Source organism: Acanthopagrus latus, chromosome 15 (genome assembly GCF_904848185.1).
Source record: "Acanthopagrus latus isolate v.2019 chromosome 15, fAcaLat1.1, whole genome shotgun sequence".
Lineage (NCBI taxonomy): Eukaryota > Metazoa > Chordata > Actinopteri > Spariformes > Sparidae > Acanthopagrus > Acanthopagrus latus.
In genome coordinates this window covers 15,416,267-15,441,683 of record NC_051053.1, presented here as the reverse complement: position 1 = coordinate 15,441,683, position 25,417 = coordinate 15,416,267, and the positions used below count along the sequence as shown (strand labels likewise).

Below are 25,417 nucleotides of genomic sequence, written 5' to 3'. Positions count from 1 at the left end.
ATTTAAATTTAATAGGTTAAAGAGTTGGAAAAAATATATCAATGGACTCGTGATAACAACAACTGCCTGTTTAGAGTCGAGGAATGACATTATGAGGGTCATTTTTCTTAAACTTCATAACGCTCCTCAGACTCACTGTAGATATTATACAACTGTTACCACAGGCCAAGCAGTACTTATCATGACAAGTAGATCAAACTTTTATGTGTAAAAATTGTGTAGTGCCCCTTTAAGATTAGTTTTAGCCTCAAACTTCGACTGTATAAAATATGATTGTAGCTTTTGTGTCGGACAAATTAAGCTAATTTTGAGGTGCCTTAAACCTGCATGCTTTCTAATAGTAAGCAGAGGCAACTCCAATGGTTTCAAAAAGTCTGATTGTATGTAAGTTTATGGGAAAATTACACTACTTCCCACTTTATTTATTACCTCAGTGAAGAGTTTCCTAATTAGTTTTTTGTCTCAATCATTAGTTTCAGTTCTTCTTCAGTAGCACATGACATTCATTTAATAAATTATGGTCCAATTTAGAGTGAAGTTGACCATAAATCTGGTTATTCCTTTGGGCATGTCTACCTTGTGATGTACAACTCTATACTGCAGCATGTCCTCAGGTTCTCAGTCAGATCCAAATATGATCAACAGGTGATATTGACTTGGGATTACACTAGGGCCAAAATCAGGTTCAGAGTCCCATCATTTACTCAAATAATGATAATATGTCAGTAAACTTAACTTCTCGTAACCTGATACTTGAATGACACCAGAAGGAGTAACATTTTAATCTGGCAAGCATCCATCAACCACTGGCTTTAGCTGATCTCATGTGTGAGTTGTACCTTTGTCAGGCGGCAAGCATAAACGCCCTCACCATGGCTTCATTTAATTCCCTTTCACTATGAATTTACAGACTGCTCTGCCATGCAAAGGACAGCCTCCTCAAGAGGTCAGTGGCAGCAAAGGCCCCACAGGTGTAATCCCATTTAGTTTGATCCTCTGTTTTTATGTCCTCGTTAAAAGCTGCTGAAGTAGCAACATGGTATTAGTAAATACGCAGCTAGAATATATATGAGCATTAATCATTCTTTGTAGTGAACAGGCCACTGCTACCTTTGTGGAAATAGGCGACTGTGCAGAGATGATGCATTGAATTTAGATTCTCTTTCTTTCCTTCTTCTTTAATAAGGATTGGAGTCGTACCGTACAGCATGTATTACACTAAAATGTGCCCCACCACATTTCTTTTTTATTGATCTATCAGACGAAATTTATTCAAACCACCCATTCTGAAAACAGAGCTGTTACCGTGTGTATCAAACATTTTTAACAAAGTTATCAAACTCTTCCGTCTGCATTATGCTGAAGAAGCCAATGATGTGGCCTAGAGCAAAAAAATAAAACCCTCCAGGCATTATAAGAAGCTCTTTCAAAGTCTGAGTCATATAATGTATACGCGTATTCACTTTTCTTTTTTGTTGAATGTCATTGCTGTGATGGTTTTATTGCTTTAGACCCCTCTGCCGGGCAGGTTAGAGGAGCGACTGCACGACTGATGAGCGTGGCAGGAAATTGGCAGATGGAAGCATCCATTTCACCGCTAATTAGGGGGTCCAGAAGCCCGCCGACTGACAGGGTTCAACTGGGCAATGTAGTGCCTGCCAGCTCCCATCCCGTGCGCTTTATAAAACGCTCTTTAATTCCCCGGCACAATATCATTAACTTTGTAAGTGGATGAACACAATGGACAAGCAATTTAATTAACTTCTACCATTGAATGTTGGAGGGGAGACTAAATGAAATTAATGCACAATATTTCCCAGTGAGGCAGCCAACCTTGGGAGTGGGTCTGGATTGTTGGCAGGTCAGGCGCTGCCGTGGGTTTGGCCAATTATGCCTTGTTTAGACCCATCCATAATATTTTCCTCAAAGGAAAATAAAATCAGTGGTTTTGAGATCAATCATGAGCACATGTCGCTCTGCATTCTGGGAGATTTTAGAATAATGAAGTGGAAGCCCGGAAACACTCTGCCAAAAGGAGTCTACAGAGCTAAAATAACAGGTATCATAACTGATCCGTATGGCAGTGGGGGTTCACTTGAAATAGACAATCATTAAATGGATGGATTGAAATTGGGTTTGGAAAATTCACTAAATACAGTGGTTTCTGATTGTGGATCTAGGGATGGTAATGTTGGATGGTCTGTCAGTCCATCACTCTGGAGAACATGAAAGTATGTACAGAATGTCACGGTAATCCACCCAATAGCTGTCAATCTAGACCAAAGGGGGAACCCTTATGTCCCCAACAATCACCTAACAAGTCAGAATTTCACTTATTCAGTGAAATATCTGTATGTCTGTAAGAGTCAGCCCTGACTTTCTAGCAGACTGACAACAATATTGATATATTGGCCAATTTTCACACACTTTGTCGTCTCAAATATTGTCATCAAACAATTGATGAACGCACCGGTAACTTAATAATCAGAAAACACCCCAAGCTTTTTTTCTGAATTATATTCTCTAAAAATTGGTTTTCATTTTGCCTCATATTGAACAACATATACACCCACACAATATATATGTGATTAACCAATACTAGCTGATGCTATCTGTTGGGCTGTAGTTCAGTGTGAAATGTTGATCACTTTATTCATCATCAGGTCAAAACTTTATTTTGCCCAGAACTTTGGTTTATCAATCTGATTTAATTATGTATTTGGTTTTCTTTGCAGTGACCATTCCATCCTTGCAGAGCTGCTAGCAATCCTAAAGAATCTTAGTTCTGTTGATTTTGTAAGCAAATGTTATAGAATTATTACAGCACTTCTGTATGAAAGCTTTATCTGACCATATTTTGATGCTGCAGATCAGTATTATCCACTGTAGTCACAATCCCACTCAAAATGAGGTTCAGGTGGTCTGGATCTGCTCTTCTTGTTTTAATTGTAAGGGATCAATACCAGTCCTACTTTACCATAAACCAATTTTCTTCCAAGGTTTGCTCATGAGGTCCCTCATGGGGGCAGCAGAAGAGCATTAAGCAGAGTAAGCTAAACTTAAATCTTAATTATTGTGAAATAAATGAGTACATTTATGTTAACATGTTTCCTTTTAGTATATCTCCGAACAGTCTAATTCCTTCCCTCTGTTTTTTACCTATACCTCCTAACACACACACGAACACACACCCTGGAGACAAGGGCTCCTTCAGGACGTGACGGATGGCTCCAACACTCAGGCCGCTTTCAAATCACAGGAAGTGACAGAGGAAGTTTTAATGAGAGTTTTGTCTGTGTATCCAGTCAGGCCTTCCAGGCAGCCGATGAATAATAGACACTGTGGCTCAATACTCTGAATACTCAATCAATGGCACTGGGAGAGGGCCTTGGCAAACACATATGGCAGCCCGGGGTGGGTGGTGGGCTCAGGAGGGGTAGAAAATACTAAGGCTTCTCCATCTGTATCTCTGGGCGGAAAAAGCACGCCATCTCTATTGATGCTGCTCACTTTTGTGCCGGGGTGTTTTCCTTGCCGGGGATGACAAACAGGCTGTTTGTGCAGTATTGGAGATTTGTGCAGAGAGGCTCCTGTGAAGGTGCTCTTTTAGCCCCCAATCCTGCATATCAATGGCTCCCTTGCTGGGACACAGAGGGCTGATCATGATATGTGGGTTCTTACATTCAGTGGCTGTCAGAGCACAGAGCATGCTGCTCTATTGTCTGCCAGAGGATTCAGCCTTTACACTTTGATTTGGAGTAGGTCTAGAATGTATGAATGCTGGTGCTTAGTGACTAATGAGGATATCATGTACCTATTAGTCAGAGCTTATGTCTCTGCCTCCTCCTCTAAGCTGTTTTGACGCAGCATGTGTTTCTGATATATCGCAACACCATTTCATCATGACAGCACATCTGATTGACCTTTTCCGATAAGACTGTGTGTGTGTGCTGTGCACACATGGGTGTTGTTTTTTGTAGTCATGTTTCTATGTGCAGCTTTATGCGGACGTGTGGCATCACTCGTGATTTGACAGATGAGGGGACTCTGGGGATTTCTGAGCGATGAGATATAAACTGGAAAACAGCCCATTTTGTCCCTGCTGTCTGGAGGGCAAAATGCCACAGAAAACCCAGAGGAGATATTTCTCTGAGGTGGCCATAACAAGCCTGTAATCAAACACCAAGATACTGGTACTGTATCGGCTTAGAGGAAATGTTGTCAAAGGGTATTTCTGTTACAGTGGTTATACAAATTACCTTATTTTCATAGTTTGACCATTTGATCTCAGCCTATAATGACACTCTATTCACTGAATTGATTTCTAAGATCTTGAAACGTCAACATTTTTAAAAGGAATGATAATGATAAAGATTGTCACCCAAATGGTTTGTTGTTGAAAATCACATTTTACATAAAGACTTAAGCTTTGTTTCAGCTGAGACCTAGAGTGATCGTCAGCACATTAGGGCTGCATTAGGGCTGCAACGACTGGTTATTTTATATTTTCGACTAGATGTTGAGATTGCTATTTTTGTCAAACTATTAGTCCAAAACTATGAGATATTCAATTAAGAACAATAATACAAATTAAGAATTACATTTAGGGCATTTAACAGATGCTTTTGTCCAAAGTGACTTAGAAAAAGTACATTTGTCACAAGAATTAAGCCACAACATATCACCAATGACAAAGTAAGAATGAAAAATATAGAAAGATATGATTAGGTATGAAAACTAAGAAAACCACCAAATACTTACTAAAAAAACGGGATTTGGGGAATTTTAAGCGTAAAAACAGACAAATAAAGTGACTTAGATTACCTCGGCTAACTGATGGCTTTTGCTGCTTGTGTCCAGTTTCCAGTTAAAAGTTAAATATTATAATTTCTGGTATGTGCAAAAATTTCAACCTGTACGTTAACAAAAAATTATTATGCTTATGGGTCAACAAAACACCACCAGAAATAGATTTAAAAAAAATAAAATAAAAATAAACTGGGATAGAAACAGTCCAGAAACACACACAGAAACCCCTCAATACCGGACATAGTATTGTGTACTGATATAATATTGTGTATTATCTTATACTGTATGTAATGCTGATTAGTTAGGTTTTGGTTTGAAAAATAAATCCTTGACCATAAGACCACAGGGATTGTATCCTTCCCCATTCAAAGAGAATTTATCTCCTGATGTGCATGGCAGGTACTAACTTCTGTTCCCACAATGAAAGATCGACAGTATCATTTAAAGGATCCAGTTATCACTTAGAAATACAACATCTTGTTGTACAAAATTCATCTATAAAATTCAATTGTATTCATTCAACCTGAACAGTTTAAAAATAAAGGATAATAATAATATCTTAATAAAAACCATCATATTCTGCCACAGTTCACATCTTCTGAGTGAGCTTCCCTAGTTAAAGTGCTTCACGAGCGCATCATCTATTTTCCCATTAAAACCTTCATTGAACACGCAGCTCCGCTCCACAAACCCATAAGCGTGCACTTTGCTAGTGTCTGGGGGACAGCAGAACATTACCCTCAGAAGTTGTACAGTGACACTGTGATGACACCGGAGTGTGTATGTGTCACCTCTCCTGGGACTAGCCACTCTCTCTTAGCACAGATTGGAGGTGAGACCTTGAAGAAAAATTATTACTTTTATGTTTGCTTTATGGCTCATTTTTCACATTAAACGCAGAAAATCTATTCAGAGGTCACAGAATTCCTGCTTCTCTTCATCGGCCAGAACTAATTTTTGCAGCCCTCGGTATCGATAAAGCATTCAGCGGAGCAAAGTATGCAGGCTATGTACTGCAGCTCTCAAGTCTCTATTTTCCACCGGCCAGTCTATTGGGACTTGTTCAGCCCGTATCTGCTGGGGTTTTCGGAAATGTCAACTGCACACGAACACACACACACACGCGGACAGTGAGTTGAGCCTCCGTCGCGTCAGTGTGCCCTTATCTGTGAGCTGTGTAGCCAATACAACTTGTGATAAGAGATAGCATTGCCAGAACGAGTCATAAAGCCCAGCTTTTATGGCGTGGTTATTGTCTTTCTGTCTACAATTATGGTGATTACTCATTTCCCCTTACCTCCCCCGCGGCCTTCATGCTGCACTTAATAGACTGCATTTTACTAATGGAAAATTAAGTAGCCGCCATGGCAGTGGGGTTTATAAATATGTAAAATATACTTTTAATTATTTCAAGTGAATCTGGCAGCTAATCAATAAAGAGGGACGTGACAAACATACGTTTGACACAGGCCATTGTAAAGCTACTGGTAAAAGATAAGCATGGCCTGTCAGCGCAGTCCGGCCCTAATGAATATTTTGAGGCTGTCATGTACGGAGACAAATGGATTAATTGCGCCCCGCTAATATAATAGCTTCTTCATGAAGAGTGCAGGAGGGAGGCAGAGGAGAGGAGAGAGAGCAGAGCAGCTGCGAGGTTCTGAACCCCGATGTCAAATAAATATTTATTAGGGTGGAGGGTTAAGTAGATTTTTGCGATTACACGGATAGCCACTTAAGCATAGTTGTTTATCATTTATTTGAAAATTGATTCATCATTTGTTTGATGTCATATTCATTTCATTTTTCCGTGCACTTGGGGCCTGTAGAGAGACCGGCTTCCACTGAGAGGGAGACGGTGGCTGTTTGGAGTTAAAGTCTTAAAGGCTTTAATCATTCATTTATTTAGTCAGCTTTTTATTTTCATTTGCAGAGGATTGCTGTTGAAGTCTCCCTGCAATCATTAATCAGGTTCTGGGGTCCAGCACAGGTTTTCTTTAAGCAATCGAGAGTGCTCTTTAGGACAATTATTTTTCATATATTTCATGTGAAAAATTCCCAAGAAAAATTCCCTGCAACTAACAACTATTACCTCAATTAAGGAGGTTATGTTTGCAGCAAGATTACACAAATACTAGATAAGAGTTGGATAGAGGATGGGTCTCAGCCCAGAACAGACTCCTTTAACTTCTGGTGCAGATCCAGATAAAGGGACTGATCCAGGAAGTCTTTCTCACTTTCTTCAACATTTTAGTTAATTAGTCAGCTAATGCATAGATTGTGATGAAAAAAAACCAGGTGTATTAAGCTGGTATGTATATGAGTGAGGTACAATTTGATACAGGTCTGAGATGTGGAAGACTGAAATTATAGTTAAGCTTTTATGGATGGTTTAGAATTTGGAGTGATTAGGCTTGACATAATTAAAAGGAACTGTAAGGCCTTGGCAGAGGTATGAGCTCTGCCAAATACCACTAGTTTTTATTATTGTCTAATCTGACCATTATTTTCATGATTAATTGTTTCTGTCTATAAACTGTCAAAAACAGGTAAAAAATGCTCCTCACAATTTCCCAGAGCCCAAAGTGATGTCTTCAGATTGCTTATTTTGTCCAGCCAACAGTCAGAAACTCCAAAGACGCTCCTTTCGATTTCATAAATGACAAATATATTCAAGTCCTTATATTTAGGAAGCTGAAAAGAGAAAATATTTGACATTTTTGCTTGAAAAATTACTGAAATTATTAATCAGTTGTAAAAATAGTTTGCAATTCATTTTCTTTTTGGTTGGCTAATCAATCTAGTGACTAATTGTTACATAATTCCCAAGCCTCAGGTGAAATTATGATATTGCTTTTTTCTTAGCTCAGCAGTTTTGAACCAAAAGATATTAGATGTATACTATACTAACAGAGAATAGCAGAAAAGCATATTCATATTCAAGTAGCTGGATCCAGTGAATCTTGTTCTCAATAAAAAAAATAACATTTTTTTTAAAAACATGAGTCACTTGCTAAAAAATCTTGTTTATTCATTTTCTGTGGATCAGTTGATTGATTGACTAATTGTTTCTACAGTAGTACATTGATTTTCTGGAGAGATTGCAGTCCTGCAGTTTAATTTCTAATAGAGTGAAATCCATCCTCTTTTCTCCATAATTTCCCATGTGTCATATTTCAAACTTGTCATTTTTACTTGACTACCCGCTGAAATATTCACACAAACAGCTGCAGTTAGCATAGTGGCACCGTTTTGACAAATGGCACGGCTTTCCCTCCCTCGGCCTGTTTTGCTATCCATCTCTGTCTCCAAGTGTGTTGTTGGCACTTTAAGGTGAAAGAGAACATAAAGACAAGCGAGCACAAATAAGTGTACGGGGCCTTCCTGGAAGCCGTCCTCTCGCAATGGGAAGCTGTGACCTTGAGTCCTGCCTTCGCCCAGCGCCGTCCCCTCTCATATACACAACCCCCCCCTCCACCTTCCTTTTCCCCTTTTCTCTGTCCTCCGTCAGAGCAGGAGAAGGAATGAGGGAGGAAGGGAGGGGAGCGCAGCGTGGGTTCGGGTCACCAGCCGCTGTTCTCATCAATTAAATGTGCGACAGTGTTTTCCGTCGGCTGAACTTATATGTCAAGGAGATGGGCAGGACCTCATGTTTGTGCTTTTGACAAATCAGCAAATGTTTAATCTCAAGATGTGCCGGCGCTCATAAATAATGCAGAGGCCGGGCCCAAACTCTGTCCCAGTGTGTCAGGGAGAGGCGTCTGTGCCCGGCCTCAATAGGGAAAACGCAGGAAAACCCTCTAGACTAAATCCTTCTTCATCCTCACAGCCTTTTCTTCTACCGATGTCTCCTCCTTCTTTTGATCACCGCCCCGCCAACCTCGCTCCATCCCTCTTCTTGTTTTACTGTAACTGGGCATGGGAAACATACCTGGCCTTATCTTTGATCTCCTACCTCGCTGCTGTCTAACTCTCTTTGTCTTTTTGCCGTGTTTCAATGTGGTCGCTCTGATCTTCATAGCAAAAGTTACCCACCACCCTCTGCTTCTCTCTTTGAGGGCAGACTCAGAATTATCCCAAGCCAAAGGTCTGCTATCTCAAAGACACAGGGGATTGAGCTTGAGCTTTGCCTCCATTTGCCCTAAATGTAAAGAGGGCAACAGAAAGCAGTGTAGTGGACTGTGAACCGCATCAAATCCCCCTCTGCACCACTCTAGCTTCTTCCCACAGACTTTGATTGGCTTGTTCCCCGACTGGGAAAGTTTCCTGATTGTTCACAGGGAAAATTAAGATTTTAAGCCTATTGAAGTCGATCTTTGCTCATTCAAAAGTCCATCTGAATGTGTCCTTTGAAAGCTCAAATTGTTGACTCGCCACATTAGACGACTGTGAGCTCGAGAATGGAGCGTACAGAGACTGCGCTGAGTGTACTGTACTGAGAGCACGCTGCACCTGTTGTTGTGTAGTTGATGGTGTGTAGTGTTTGTGGCTTCCCATTGAGCGGAGCTATGGAAAGTGTGCTCTGGAGTGTGTTAAAGAGTGAGGCTCTCTACTTTAAGCCCAGTTTATTAGTCAAGCATTCTCACATTAGGTCAATCCTTCGCACGCTCAACATTGTTGAAAGGTTACGTGCAGGATTCTTGGAAACTGGAGAAAAGATGTGATAAATTAAAGCTCTTAATTGGGTGGAAATTTTGCAAAGATGGTGGGAAATGTTGGTGGAAGTTATATTCCTACTTTCATGTCTAGAATCCAAAGATTCCAGCCATTCCAGATTCTTAAGGGCTTTTAACAGAACTGGTATCTGGACCCAAACATGGTGCCTAGTCAGTCTAACAATAATTGCTGCCTGGCACATACACCCAAAAATGTTTCTAGCTTCCAGCTTTAACTCCTGCCCCTAGGAAAAGTGAGAAGAGTCACAACCCAGTGAAATGACTCGCTCTCAGAATTTGAGTCATTTGACATGATAACATTTGAAAAGTCTAGAAGAGCTGCACTGTTTTTGTTTTATTCCTGTTTACGTTAGCAGAGGGCTAAACTGGATGTTAACTGCTCTGGTAGTGGAAGTCTCTAGAAAGCACGTCGGCCGTACAATGCAAAAACTATGGTAATCTTACTTTTCATTGGAAAACGGGCCTCTGCCTCCGACGCTGTATCTGGATTCCCTGTATTAGATCCATTTCAAGCCCAGGGAGAAGGCTCTGGGTTTTAGTCATTGATGCTTTGTGCTCAAACTTAGTTAAAGTTGATGGACAATATATCTCAGATGTCAAACTTGCTATATGAAGATGTCATCCATTTTATCATCGCTAAATTGTTGCTCCTGTCCCACAGACACAATTTTGAAAAATGCCCAACATGTTTATGTATACCTGTGTATATATATTACTGTGTATATGTAGTTTTTTTCCTGATGTCCCTTCCCACAAGTTCCAGCAATGCCCAGACTCAAATTTATGTTGATGTCACTGATTTTTATATAGCTTTTCGTCTTGGCTCAAGTAACGTTTTGCAAATTTATTCTGGAAAAGGTCATGATTTACCCTTTTTTTTTTTACAGATTAAAGTTTCCTGTCAACAGTTTTCTAGATGTCTCTTTTGTAATGGTGCTTTTTGGGAAAATGGTTTTGGGCTTGAATTTTTCACTGCAATACCACGATTGACCACTGGGCAAAATTGGAAGCAAAGCTGAGCAGCACTAGCTTAACCTGGTTCTAAATAATAGATTCATGGGAGAATCTTGGGGAGGGATCATGGGAGGGATTTGATCAGTCCTGAGCGGATCCAGCTCCAGAAAGAAAGTACGGAATCCTTCATGGCAAACATGTCTAATCTCACCAATATGTCTTCTCTTGCAGGCTCTCGGAAGTTTCTACTTTATCCACGAGTCTTTGAAAAACATCCACCAGTTTGATTTCAAAGGTGAGTGCCCCCCTCCAGCACACCTCCACATATACATCATCAATAATGTCTAGAAATGAAATCCTCACATGTTGCCCCCTCATCCCACCCCTGCATATCACACACAACCATTTGCAGGCTATTCCCGCTTCCATCAAAACTAGCGAGCTAAGATTGGCTTTGAGGGTAATGTAACGGGAGGGGGACAGAATGGTAATGCTTATTAATATTAGGATTTAATTCATAAGATTTCAGGCCTACAGTAATGGTGTGTGGCGGGTTATTGGACAGTTACGGCGGTCTCATCAGCCTGCGATGTCAGAGGCCCCCGGGGTCCAGCGGCCGCGCTAATTAAAGAAGGGATATAGATGTGGAGGCGCCTCGCTTCCTATTAGACCCAAGTCAGCATAAGCACCAGTTACCCCAGTGAAGGACAGGGCGAAGGCGGGGGAGGGGTCGAGAGGGGAGAAGACCACCCCTCATGTACACACATGTATTCATATATTGAGACAGAAGTCAGAGTTACATAAACTACTGTACTTTCTGTGTATATCAGTTGATTGTGTTGTTCCCCAGCAGACATTTTGACTTGTCATGGTCGAAAAAGCACAGATATTACTAACAACATTAACAATGGCTCTGTTTTACTCAGATGTCCCACTTAGACTTTATTCCATGATATAGGCCCAATGGATGTTCATTAAGAAATACTTTTTGCTCTTTTGGTGGTTTTGCAGCAACACAGATATACAGATTGACGTGATAGTAGTCTAAAAATCAGCTTACAGGTCAGTATAATACTCAAACAGGGTTGACAGTACAACACAAAACTCAGACTGAAGTAAAAACAAACTGCGATTTAAAACAGATTTTAATATTGTGTCCCCACAAGCCTTGAAATGTGTGAAAATTATAGTAGACAAAATAACTTTTTATAAGCTGATCTTTAATGCTGACTATATTGATGTATAAAATGAGTCAGATGTATTTAATATTGCTATACTTTTGTAGATATTTGCCATGTAGTGCTGCAAATAATGAATATTTTAATGGTCAAATAATCCATCTATCCTTTACTCAGTTATTTGATTCATTGTTTGGTCTTTAAAATGTCAGAAAATGGTGAAAAATGTCGACTGGTGACTCCCAAAATCCAAGATGATGTCTTCAATTATCTTGTTTTATCCTCTACACAAAGATGTTCAGTTTACTGTCACAGAGGAGTAAAAAAAATAGGAAAAAAATGTTTCAAGAAAAAGAGAAAATTTAGACATTTTTTCTTAGAAGAGGAGCCACAATTGATTGATTAATTGCAGCTCTGTTTCGTTCAGATTTTGTATATAGTGTGTTGTGTCAGCCCTAACTGACTCCAACTCTCCCTCACACATGCGTTTAATCAAGTCCCTTGGCGGTAATGCATGTTCCTGAGCTTAATTATGGACCTTGTGATCATTTTGGTCCTACTTACGTGCTCAAGTGTATTTATGTAGTCTAAAACACCGCAGAAGACTAACTCCGAACATACAGCACCCTCTATCATCAGACTGGCTCTCGATTCAGTTGCGTATGTACCCCACATGCAGTAGATATTGTGAAAATGAGAAGCAGTTATTGTGAACACAAAGGGAACCTAACATGAAGCAAACTCTTCCTGTGAGATCAGAGACAACCTATATTATAATTTTACCCATGCTGTGACCTCTTACACTCAACCTCTCCAGCTGAATACAGATGTTTTTCACTCTGACCAGCAGGTGGTGCAGTTGCCTGATGAAGCCAAAGTTGCTCCTTCAGGCTTTCAGTCAGCTCTGATTAAATTAGGGGATTCAGACTCACACATGGTGTCTCCAATAATGAACCTAACTGTTTCCCTACCTTTTTCTCTACCTCCTCCGCTTCTTCTCCATCCTACCTCCATCTCTTCCTCAGCCAAGAAATTCAAGAAGGTGGTTGGGAAGGAAACCTACTCAGACACACTAGAAAGCACACCCTCGCTGGAGAAGGAAAAGTTTCCACAGGACTACTTTCCCGAGGTGGGTAGTGTGATAAGCACACTTTGACTGACAGATTGGGGATGTTGTCGTCTAATGACAGCTTCCTGTTGGGACGTGGACTGACAGACATCACAGCTGGAGTCGAAAACGTGTCACGACAAATTAACACACCAGTTTGCAGGTTTAATAAAGCTGCTAAACTGAAAAATAGATTGAGCACATATCATTTAATTAATGATTTTTATTCTGCGAAAAGATTGCAAAAGAAATCTGGTAAAATACCTTAAGTTTAGAGTCTTTTCATTATAGAACTTTCCTTTTCACTACTTTGGAAGTATGTACCTTTTTTAAAAAAAATGTCTTAAAGTCCAGTTGATTTTTTTTCTGCTTTCAAGGAAGTCATGTGACACATGTTTGATTTGATTTGAAGTTAAAGCAGCAAACAAAATTAAAATCATCAAACAGAGATTCCTCGTTGTGTCTGCCGTTTCCCGTGGAGCAGTCCCATGCTCACCGCGCTGTGTTCAGTTTCCTGGTGTAGACGCGATGTGCCATCAGAGGGGAGCTGAGCGCCGAGCATAGCCGTGCTGATATAGTAATAAAGAGCACGACCGCCCGTGTGTCATCCTCGCACTCCCCACTCATCTGTCAACCATGCTCCGACGGCCGCCTCTGCAAATATATGCAAAACAGATGGATACGGCCCCTTCACACACTTCCCCCCAATTTCCGTCTCTTTCACACACTGCAGGACTCCCCACCCTGAGCCACCCCAGACGTACACACACAAACATATGCATTTGCACACACACACACACACACACACACACACACACACACACACACACACACACACAAACATCTTCACATCTCAGGTTTTTCCCCACTTTCCAATTCCAGAGATGATCTAAAACCAATTACACTGATTGAGGCGCCAAGCCATTTAACATGATTACAGCAGAAGCATTGTTCTGCGTTTAACAGGACAAGTAAAGAAAACCACAAAACAAACCTGGCATGGCACTGTGCGAGAGGGATGAGGGGAGTGATGTAGAGAGAAAGGAGGCGGTGGGGGGGGGCAGATGAGAAAAGTTTTGCCCCGTGATTTATGCCTCTTTCCCGGCTGGGATATGAATCTGGGATGATGCTCCAGAGAGCAGCACTCCAGATAATGTTAGCCCATTTAAAAAGAGCAGATTTGTGTAGTCTATCAGGGTCGCCGAGTATTTTTTTTCTCCTCCTCCTCCCCCTCCTGCAGCCCCTCCGTAGTGAGAAATTGGTTGTTATCATAGATCACAGATACTGCTCAAACCTCTTATGAAAGATGAATTAATTTCACTAATGCTTTAATGCAAAGCTCTCATGAGGGAGGCAGACTGGTGATAACCCCTGCCTCGTCTCCGCTTCCTCCGCTGGTGATTTATGCCCTCTTTTAGTAGATGAAACCGCCTAGATTTGCCATCCATCTGCAGCTTTGAGGAATCCTATTACATGGGGATCTTGGACCGGACAGAATGCCACACGGAGTCCCAAACCAGTTGAGTCTCAGCTCTCAGTTTTGGGTCATGTAGCCCCAGATGTGTGGAGTCATTTTTGTAACAAGTGTGGAAAGATACCTCAACTAGAAGATATAAGTTAACAGAAAAGACAAAGGGGTAAGGTATCTTGTTAACATGGTTATAATTAGTAGAAAAAAACAGCCATGTGTATTTGAATTGACCCAGTTCGTCAGACAGAATACTCAGAGGAAGGCTAGAATGACAGCAGACAGCTCAGGTGGCCGCTGTGAGACGGATGTGTGTGTTTCTCTGCTTGTGTCTTACCTTTACGGTCCCCCATTAATAAAGTGTCAGTGAGCAAGGGACTGATGACATCATGGTGGGAGGGCTTGGCGTATGTGTGTTGGGTTGTGTATTTAAAAGAGAAAAAACAAATGCCACTCAGTACATGTCACTGCACTTGAGTTGTGCCAGTGGTTCAGGCACATTAAGTATGAGTCCATATATACAAAATCATTCAGAGGTATGTGCAGAGTGGAAACTGCGGATTTATCTGCTATAGACTGCAATGACTAGATGATAATCGATGGAAAAAAAAATTAATCACACTATTTTGATAATCGATTAATTATTTTTGTCATTTTTCAAGTAAAAATGTCAGCATCTGCTGGTTCCAGCATCCTAAACGTTGCTTTATTTGTCATTTATGACAGTAAACGAAGAGTAAATGTTTTTAGAAGAAGCTTTAATCTATCAATTCGTCAAACAGTGATTTGGTCTATAGAATTGTGATCCACCACATTTCCCAGAACCCAACACATGTTGTGTACAAATGTCTTATTTTGTCCACAAACCAAATATGTTCAGTTGACATTGAAATAAAACACAGAAAAAAATCTAAATTTAAAAGCTGGTTAAATGTTTGACATTGACCTGAGTTAAAGCTATTGTGCAATGTGTGCTGTCCAATCAATTCAGAAAGACAGCAATCAGAAAATAAAGAAGAAAATTAAACAAATTAAACCAAACAAGCCTTTTTTCTCTCTGAAAAAATTACTGAACACTCTGAAAAGATCCATTTCCATTTAACCTAAATCATATTCGTCATGGCTTTCTGTTTCAACTCTTTAAAGTGGCAAAACTCACCGCCATTAGATAAAATATTGGGGTAAACATTCACACTTCCCACTCGCCGCCCTCTCTTCTCAGTTTGATTCTGATTTAAGTGACAACCCCTCCATATGCATAACATCGGTTCTTACCGTAATCCCACCTTGAGTTATAGCTGTAAGTGAAGGGGAGAGAAGCCGGGACATTAATTGAAATGCTGAATAAGAAGGAAGTGGACAAAATAGTGGGCGCATTTCTTTTGAAAGGTCGCCATGATGGATCTGGGCGGCTTGTCGTTTCCCGTTGTTCCGTCAATCTCTCCGCCTCCCCAGTGGGCATTAATATATTTATTTGTTTGGCGCAGTAATACACGCCTCCAAAAAACTATTGCATCATAAGGATTTGTCATTGCCTTATATAAATAAAGTATACGACCCAGACCTTAATGTGCCCTTGCTATTGATTGTTTTACACAGCTGTAGGAAAAAAAAAAGGTAGGGAAGGAAATAGTGGACAGGCTGTAGATCAACATCCATATGAGTTTGTATTTGTTGTTTGGCACCACGAGCGTGTCCATAAAAGCATTGACTTTTCATCCCCTTTTAGTGCCCTCTGTAGTAAGCTCTGATACAGGGCTGCGATTACTTTCGAGCTCTGCCCCTGATGAAAGTTAACTTCCCTCATGTTTTCCTCCTTTGATTTAAAACGCTGCACGTGATTCATAGATGTGATGTGTACGTTAAGGAGATGAAGTCATTTAAACTGGCATTGCTTGTAAAATGCTCCCCGCGTTTATCACCAGACAAGACACCTGTGACACAGATGCTGTTCCCCGTGACAGACGTGATCCATGAGACTGCAAGGAGCTCATAAATGAGGCGATAATGTTGGGATGAAAGCTAAATGAAAGCTTTCTACACTCATTTCTTGTATACAGAAAGAAAACACATCTTGATTTCACCACTGAACTACTGCAAAAGTCCAATTTAGACTGCACTCTGGCTGTTTAAATCAATCCTTTTTCTTTGAAAATGTTGACATTTTTTTTTTTTTTTTTTCAAATTTGGAGTTCAGAATTAAGGCTGTCACAATATGATACAGTATTTTAACAGTATCTATATTTATGTAAAAAAAAATGCAATCAGTCAAATATTTCCAAAAAAAAACCTCCCACACTCGTGAGAGTACATTTTTTTCAGGTGCAGATAGAGCGTCTCACTTCTGTCTAGCTAGGTAGTAGCTAGCTAGCTAGTTACTGCGTCTGAACATCACATAGAAAAAGAATATAAATGGACATAAAGAGTAGTTTGAAATATTGACACCTACTATTCTGAAATCGTGGTATGGAAGCTCACTCTAGTGGTACCCCGAGGTTACCACTAGAGACCAACGGAGAGCAACAGTAGTTAACGACCAAATCACAGATCCACAGTGTCTCTTTCAACTGAAAATAAGTTATGTGGTTCATATAATATTTTTTCAGCAACATTTTAGATCGTACAGTTGAAAAGTTTGAGAGACACCGATTCAGACGATATTCAACTAATCATAAATATATGTACTGTGCAGAAATGCCGTCCTTAAAACCGTGCCACCGTAAAGCAATCATTACCACATTTCATGCATTGACTGAATTCTAACCCTGGATAGTGGATTTCCCTTCGAAACCATGGAGCCGATTATGAAACATAAACATTTTGCATTAGTGGCGCCCTCCATGGTTTGGGCTGAAAATTTCTTGAATTTAGCATGTACATTCTAGAAGCTTTCCTGCGCTGTGTTTACTACAATATTTGATTGGTGACAGTGACGCATACTGCTCTCTATATTTGCGGTGCATCTTTAAACACACACACACACACACACACACACACACACACACGTACGTCCGTCCGTGTGCTGTCCAGTCACATAAAGCCTGCATGTGAGGCCCTCTCTTATTTGATCGGCCTCCCTGGATGATGGAATAAAGATAAATGTGACTGTCTAGCAGGGCTCAAATCAATCAGCGTTTGTGTGTATTACTTATTACTCACAGTGCATTTCTGTCACGGGGCTTTTGTGTAACCCCCCCTCCCTGTCCTGCACTCTTCTATCACTCCCCCTCCAAACATCAACCCCCGCCATGATATTATTTATGGGGGTCGGACTTTGAGCTGAAATATAAGAAAGGTCAAAGAATCAAACGGGATGGACCGGGAAACGGTGGCGGGAGGGTGTTTTGTACAAGGACTGGAGTCAGGTTGTGTATGTGTCCAGACTGTCACGTCTGACATTTTAAAGGAGCGTTATTTTCCATTGGTCACAATTGGGGAGTTTTATGTAGTGTTTTCCAGTTTCAAGTGAATCCGATGGCTCTACTTCCCCCCATTGTGCCATCTTGTCCTTTTTTTACTTATTTCCTGTCTGTCTCTGTCTCATCCTATGTGTGTGTTGTGGTCAGCATGTATATGTATTGCCTAACACCCCTGGATGTGACCCACTGTGTAGCCGCCGTTCATCACTGTCATAGGCGGAGACGCCATCGCTGACCTGTGGAAGGTCAGCCAATGTCACCTCAAGCCTCGTGACCTTTTTCCGATGCCCTTTGACTCCTGCCATCATCCCCTCCCTCTGATTCTTTATAGCAATCTGATATATGATGCGATTACATGTCATATGTCCATTTCATCCAAATATGTCTACTATTCTAAATAACTGTGGCATAGCAAATCAACGAGTGTAGTGGCTAAATGCATCTGTTTTTAAGGTGTGTGCGTGTGTGTGTGTGTGTGTGTGTGTGTGTGTGTGTGAGAGAGAGACAGGGAAGGAGGGGTAGGCGTGATGATGATGATGATGTTTCAGCAGGAGATTAAATGGGGCTGGACAGCATCTGTGTCATCATCTCTGCTCCAATATCAGCTGCAGCAACGAAATCATGATGTCATCATGTCACCCAATAGAGAGGGACACTTTTCTTCTTCTGCACTATGATTGATTGCACGAGATAATTATCCTAACTGAACACCCATTACAAAATCAAAGCATTGAAATTGGTTGAAACAGAGAGAAGAGAGTGAATTTTTTTTTAACTTTCTGGTATGTAGATGGTCGTTCTCTACGTGTTTACGCTGTGTGTGCATGTGTGTGAGCGTGCACGTGTGTTATGTGAGTGTGTTTATAAGCAAGCGATGAAGCAGGGGGTCAATCAGTCATACGTGGAGGAAATGGGGCAATCTGGGGCCGGGTGTCAAGGAAGTGATGGATTTTAATGCTGCGATTGTAGTTAATGGCTCTTTAAATTAAATCGAGATTAAACGTCTCTGGCTGCAGTCAGAGCTCGTATGGACACACACACACACACACACACACACACACGCGCGAACATTCACTCTTCTTGTCCCTCCTCATCCTCCCCACTCTAAGACTTTCTTTCCTTAACTTTAAATCAACAAACGCACACAGTAAACTACACTAATGGATTTTATGTGCAGCATACTTAATGTGTGATTGAATATACATTTTGTGTACATAAACACATGAATGTAATTACTGAATTCCCTCCGTTCATGTTGCTTTTGTTTATCTTTACAATATGTTCTGATTCAGTTAGTTTCAAATATGTTTCGTAGCGTGAGAGGTCAATCTGTTATGCCGCAGCGCGATGCTCACATCTAATTCCATTTGTTCCTTTCAAAGTCACAATATTGGGACAGCGAGTTATAATTGGGCCCATACATCCTGCAGAGGCAGTATGGATTAATTCAAGTATGCTAATGTAATTCAATTTGATACAGTTAATCTTGTACTAATGCAGATTGAAGGATGTGAGACGCAATCAAATACCTCTTAGCCTTTTAATTTGCATCTGAGTTTTTCTTTTTTCTTTTTTTTTTTTTAAATAAAATTAGTCAATTTGTAATTATGTGACCTGGCCCATAATTAGTTTATTCATCACTGTAGTTAACTCCCCATTAGGAGTATCAGAGAGAGACAGACAGAAAAGGAGAGGCAGAGGGAAAAGAGACGTATTTATCTATTCAGAATGAGAACACTCGCAACATCAATTTGTCTCTCATTTAATAACCAGCTTCATGGTGAATCATGTGCTGTTGAGAAAGATCTTTGGACTTGTGATTGGATAATTAACTCAAGGCTGGTGGGAGCTGATCAAGCAGCTGTATGCTGCATATCTACAGTGTTCACACACTGAGTTGGATGCTTATCTATATTTTTTCTGACTTTTACTAATTTTAGGTTCTGTATTGAAGCTGTTCAAATAACTTGTCCCTCCATTATTTATTAGATATTTTGCAAAGTATCTGACAAGGACTTTCAAATTAACTATAATGTCTAAAGAATAAGAGTGGGCTCTAGATGCATTTCTGACAGCTGGATTTTAGATTTGCTTCATATCTAATTTGCAAATTAACATGGAACAAAAGCTGTTAAATTCAATAGTGGAGTAAAAAGTGCAGTGAATTAAAAGTAAGGATAGTTACAGATACCTCTCACATTTTTGCATAGAAATTATTTTTGCTGATGCTTTTTCTGCATTAAAATGTCTAAAAACGGCCAGACATTTGTTATATATTTGTTGAGTACTTACATCATCCCAAATTATTCTAGCGGATGTTCAAATCCAGACAAATCCTTAGATCTATTGAAGGTAACAGTGTGTTTCATTTCATCGCCTGTTGCTATAATTTCTGGGAGAGAGTCAGAGGATGAGCGGTAGTGGTTGTTTAACAATGAATTTAACTCCCATGAACCCACGCTTCTTCATTACCCCATCGAACTAGTGTTTTGTGTCATGTTTTGATTGGCAGACCTTCGAGAGATGGAAATTATACGCAGTGCAAGTGTCATTAAAGTGTCAACATTTTCAGGACTTTGTGAAGGAAACTGCTCCCAGATACTGGACACTGGTATTTTATTGTAACACATGTGACATTATAGCTTTCATTTCCCTCCTGATGAAAGGTGAATCCATTCTAATGTCAAATCCTACTATTGTCATGCTGAATTGAGTCTTTCTGTTCTACAGTGCAAGTGGTCCAGGAAGGGATTCATCAGAACTCGATGGGCCCTGGCTGACTGGTAAGTCCCTTTAGTGACACATCCCACCTCATCTGTGCTCTGCCCTGAATCATTACAACTGAACTGTGATTAGAGATGAAGATCTAACCATGTCAGTCATGTCTGGCTTCACCCATAAGCCTCAGTGGGGCTGTGTAGTTATCATAGACAGCACAAACGGCAAGAGTGAGTTACATAGCTGAACCCTCTCCGGACAGTGTGCCACGGAAGCGAGCAGGGATTTGATTAGACGTAATCATGTTAGTCAAGCAGCTGCATATGACAGATGACAAAAAACATTACAAGCAATTGAACCTGTACGGGATGCACACAAACGCTGGCTTCCAGTGTTCAGAGCAGGGGAATCGAGGGGGGGGGGAGACGGGGATTGTAATCTAATATAAGGATGACATGAGAACTAAAGAGCTGAAACAGTAAGCATTTAATAGGGGCATGGTGTTTGACAAGAGCAGCAGGGAGAGGGAGGCTGGTGAAGAATAGGGAGATCAGATCAGAGATAGAATAGATGGAGATAGCCAAAGCCATGCATGTATTCATTTGTTCAGGATGTCACTGCAGAATGAAAGCCCCTTGAGATAAGACCAATTCCTCTGGGTCGCCCTGCCTGACACCATGCTAACAAAACAACCCGGACTGATAGGATCAGCAGAGAAGTGTTCATCACTGTACATTGAGCTGTCTTGCTTTCCCCTGACAGCACAGATTGAAAGAAAGCAGCTGGTATGCAGTGAATTGTGCACGTGTATGTACCATTTATTTGATCGCCCTCACAAGGAAAAAATCAGATAATGTGTACCAATCTAATTTTTACTACCGTCATTTAAAAGCTCATCTAATGCCTAGATTCACAAATATATCTCTCCCTGGGGATTCATTGTCATCACATTCAATTATAGGTCAACTGTAAAGTAATAGTCCATCACAATTCTTGTGTGCGAGACAGGGTTTCCGTTGCCGGTCAGCGTGTCCTGGAAGATGTCAATGTCCCGGACAAAATCAAGCAATTCACAGAGACCACTGCATCAGAAAACTAAAGCATTGGAATTTGACAATCCAGTGAAACTAAAATTGTGTTCATATTTGGCACACATCATGGCTGAAGAGAATAGAAAAGAGAAGAGAAAAAAGTGTTTGATTCGAAAACCTCAAAATACATTGTTAGCTTTCATCAGTGCTTAAGTTGCCTGTGATCACTGTGTTAAAAGATAAAATCTTAATGGAGGTAATTAGTTCAATGAAAACACCTGTAATCCATTTACAAGCAAATGTCCTGGTTAAACAAGGTAACCGAGTTGAGTCTGCTCTTTCATCCCAGTGCCTTTGATCTGGTCAACATACACCTTTTCCACGATGCTTCCAACTTGGTGGCCTGGGAGAAAAGCCCCTCTATCTACTCTGGGACCAGGCAGAAGGCGCTGGGCTACGTTTTAGACAGGTATTGTACATGCTTGAAACCACCTCTCTTTCTCTTTTTAGTTTTTTCACTGTGTTTCAGCTGTGTTCTCGTTGAGGTCAAACAAACATCCCTTTCTCCTGCAGCCATAGATTTCTTTTCTTTGGACTGGAAATTGGATGTGTACAAATGTAGTATATGCTATCCACAATCCAGTCATGTCTGGCAAGGCGAAACCTGTATTGATATTGTAATGGAAGCTTAGAGTGAGAGCGAGGTACAGCGGAGGAGATTTTGTCGGGATTCAGTGCTAGACCAGTGGGATTACATCTGTCTGTAAAAGTAGGGGGTCTTACTCACTACACGGTCTGTGAACTTCCAGCTCTCTTTTATCTGTTCTTTCTCGGTCCCTCTCTCTAACTCCTCCTTACTTTTCAGCATTTTCTGTAGTCTTTTTTTGCAGTGTAATCCTACAGTCATATGCGTTTTTGTTCTGCCACTAGCAGGAAAACGGATGCAAGCATTCACTGATTGTGTATTTGGGAGGGTTGGACAAAGGTCTGTCTGTCCGAAACTTTTGACCAATACAAAATGCTGCCCATATTATTATAATATCAAAAGTCCTGGCCCCCGAGTGATGATTTTAGTGATCTTGACCTTTTGCCTACGGCCAGCATCATATCAAAATTTCGCTTGAAAAAACACTTCTTATGGTACACAAGAATTATCTTGAGATGGTTTGGATTTACATTAAAACACATAAAGCACATTCACCCTCCCTAGAGGATAAAACCTTTCCATTTTGGACTCTCTATGAGCTCAGGCCCCATGTCTGTTTGTCACCTTTGTACACTTTGCACACTTGTAAATGTTTCATAATCTGATACGTATATCGCCACGTCATTTGCACATCCATGCTCCCGAAGGGGATCAACCCTTACAATAAATCTGGTATTTGTAATTATGCTGGAAAGGCTCTGGGAATCTTAATAATAAAGATCTCTTCAGTCTGGACTGAGTGAAGTCAGCCACTATGCAAACACGCCAGGCTATCCATTCATAGGCCACGCTAATGTGATTTATGGTATATCCATTTGCAGCGGAGTGCATGGTGCAACCCCTGCTCCCTACCTGGTCATGCTAACACAGAATAAAAGCCCTACTAGATGCCTCGCAGCAGGTGACCTCAAATGGCATCAGAATGCACGACATGGCCCCACTTTGAATAACTACATGCATATATGGGTGGCATACATTATCACCAGGCTCTCTGATGTGCATGAATTATGAGGCAGTCTTCTCTACGAGGTCATATTTTACTTGTACTTCATTCTTGATTTGATGAAAGAATGGTCCGCCTTTAATGGACAGGGAAGGTGGAGTGTTTTAACAATATGGCAGCTTTTTGAATTTTTATTACGCTGTAACTTACCTGGATTTACTGTCATAATGAAGTTTCGAAAGGACCTCTTACATTTAAGTCTTGAATTTCCTCTGCTTGCATCATGCTGGTTTAGTATATTTTCACTGTTTCCCTTGTAAATATACTTAAACAACAGAGTCTCTGAGGGTACTGAATAGAAGTTGTGTTGGCTGAGTGGCAGTTTCCACGCTCCCTCTTTCTAAATGCCCTTGTGGTGTGAATGGTAACCCTGTTGTTACTTCTGGGCCATATCATTTAAAGGTTCTCTTTTTGACAGGGGTGGGGATGAGGGGTAAGTGGTGTGAGGCAAGGTGGTGGTGGGGAGGTCGTTATATGTTCCGGATACCCTGGTATTCCTTGCTAGGGGTCTAGGGGTGGAATAGTGGTGGCATCGCGCCTCAGTCACTCACTTTGGGGGAAGCCGTCGGGCGCAGATCCGGAGCACCGGAGTGAGAAAAAGCTGGCGGTGCAGAGGGAAGGGAGGAGGTGCACAAAGGGTGCTTGGGCTCTGTAAAGGGCAGTGAATAATGGGTTGGTCCTTTCACAGAGGCTGCTAACCTTTTGGCAGCCACCAGCAAACTCCATTCTCCTCTGCCGATCTGGGAGGACAATGTGCCCGGGCCGGGCTTTGAATGAAGCGCTACCACCAACAGTGTTCCCATTCAGCGGCTGGTTGGGAACCATCTTTTTGGCCATTGTCCTAACTCTGACTCCTACCCCCAGAAAGCAGAGCAGGAAAAGGGACAGGGGGAATATCTAAAGCCAAACTCCCCCTCCTTCCCTCTCCTCTCTCCACTCTCCCTCTCTAAACTCTAATCTCTCATTGCGGAATGGGAGAAGAGAAGAGGGGGTCTGCTGAGCAACACCACCAGCTGAGATCCATGAGGCAGCCGGTACAGGAGTCGGATCACACAGCAGTGCTGGGGAAAGAGTTCTGCTGCCGGGGCATCAAACTTCAGCCTCCACCTTATCTGGGGCCCAGGCCTCATAATGCAGCTTATGGCCCATTGAGAAGACATCTGATAAGCCTTTTCCTCTGTGGCCCTTTTAACTGCTAAACGGTGTTTATCTCCAAAGTGCTTCAAGGCCTCGGGGGAACAATGCTGAGAAGGAACAGCGTTTAGCCAGCCAGACCTCACTATTGAGTCACATCAAAACAGCACTGCTCTGTAGCCCGCGTTGATGTGTGGGCCACTTCCATGAGAGCAAAGCAGAGCTCTGCTTGAAATGCATCCCTGCTTGTTTTCCTGTGCTTTGAAAAGGCACATTTGTGCTCAGGCCTGCACTAAACAGTATTTACCTTGTTGACTCAACTACACCTTGATGTGCAGAACCATTGTTTTAAATAATGTTTTAATTTTTTGTCCGCTGAATGCAAGAAAGTGGTTTTAATTGGACATTTAAGGATTGATATCAAAGTATCTGTCACTAAATGCCATTAAGGGACAATACGTTAGTAATTAATATGACTTAAAAAGTGCTAAAACAGCTGATAAAATGGAAGTGATGGTAAAACCCCTGGCCTCTCCAGAGGATGGATGTCTGCTCAATGAGCCCATGAAATGATAGCATGAGATAAAATCAACAGTTTTTTTTCTCTTCTTTGAAAAAAAAAATCTCTTTTGTGTATTGGAGTTTGTTTCTTTTTTCCAAGCCCCATTCAGAGCGGCTGGTCCGGTTCAGGGGAGAACAGTTTTACATTACAACTGTGAAATCCTGGCATAAAGGCGTCCTTTGTGGCGTGCCATTATTTTCACACAAATATAGTCCATTGTCACAGTGCTGAAGTTAATTTGATCAACATTGGGGACATTTAACTGTTTTGTTCGCTGAAAAGGCTTGTTTCATGCTCATTTTCGGGGCATTGAAAAGCAATGATTGGCAGAAAAATAATGTTGCCGTTAACAATTCAAAGCAATTAGTTTCCCATGGGGAGGCAGTGGGCCGCACTGGCCACCACACAGCGATGCTTTGTCATTTTATGGACGGTCATCAGTCAACTGTCAGAGCGTCTCAAAGAGCCCTCCAATCTAAATGTTTCCCTTTAGGCTTTTCCCAGAACAACAGGCTGAAAGAGCAGAGAAAGGCCGGCTCGTTTCCAGCCAATAGACATGTTGAGCTGCAAGAGGGAGGACTGGATAATCACAGGGAGATCCTCCATAAAGCCAGAATGAATTTATTAAAGAGGCTAGGTTTTGTGTGTGTGTGT

General features: G+C 41.2%; 1 protein-coding gene across 3 annotated transcripts in view; it reads left to right on the top strand.

Moving 5' to 3' along the window:
- Nucleotides 1–25,417, top strand: part of LOC119033931 (inositol polyphosphate-5-phosphatase A) — a 145,606-nt gene that overhangs the window by 71,967 nt on the left and 48,222 nt on the right. For all 3 annotated transcript variants that reach the window (XM_037124548.1, XM_037124549.1, XM_037124550.1), the window contains exons 5-8: nt 10,668–10,731; nt 12,640–12,743; nt 20,340–20,392; nt 21,708–21,827. In XM_037124548.1, coding sequence (XP_036980443.1) covers nt 10,668–10,731; nt 12,640–12,743; nt 20,340–20,392; nt 21,708–21,827 — 341 coding nt within the window. The remainder of the gene's footprint in view (nt 1–10,667; nt 10,732–12,639; nt 12,744–20,339; nt 20,393–21,707; nt 21,828–25,417) is intronic.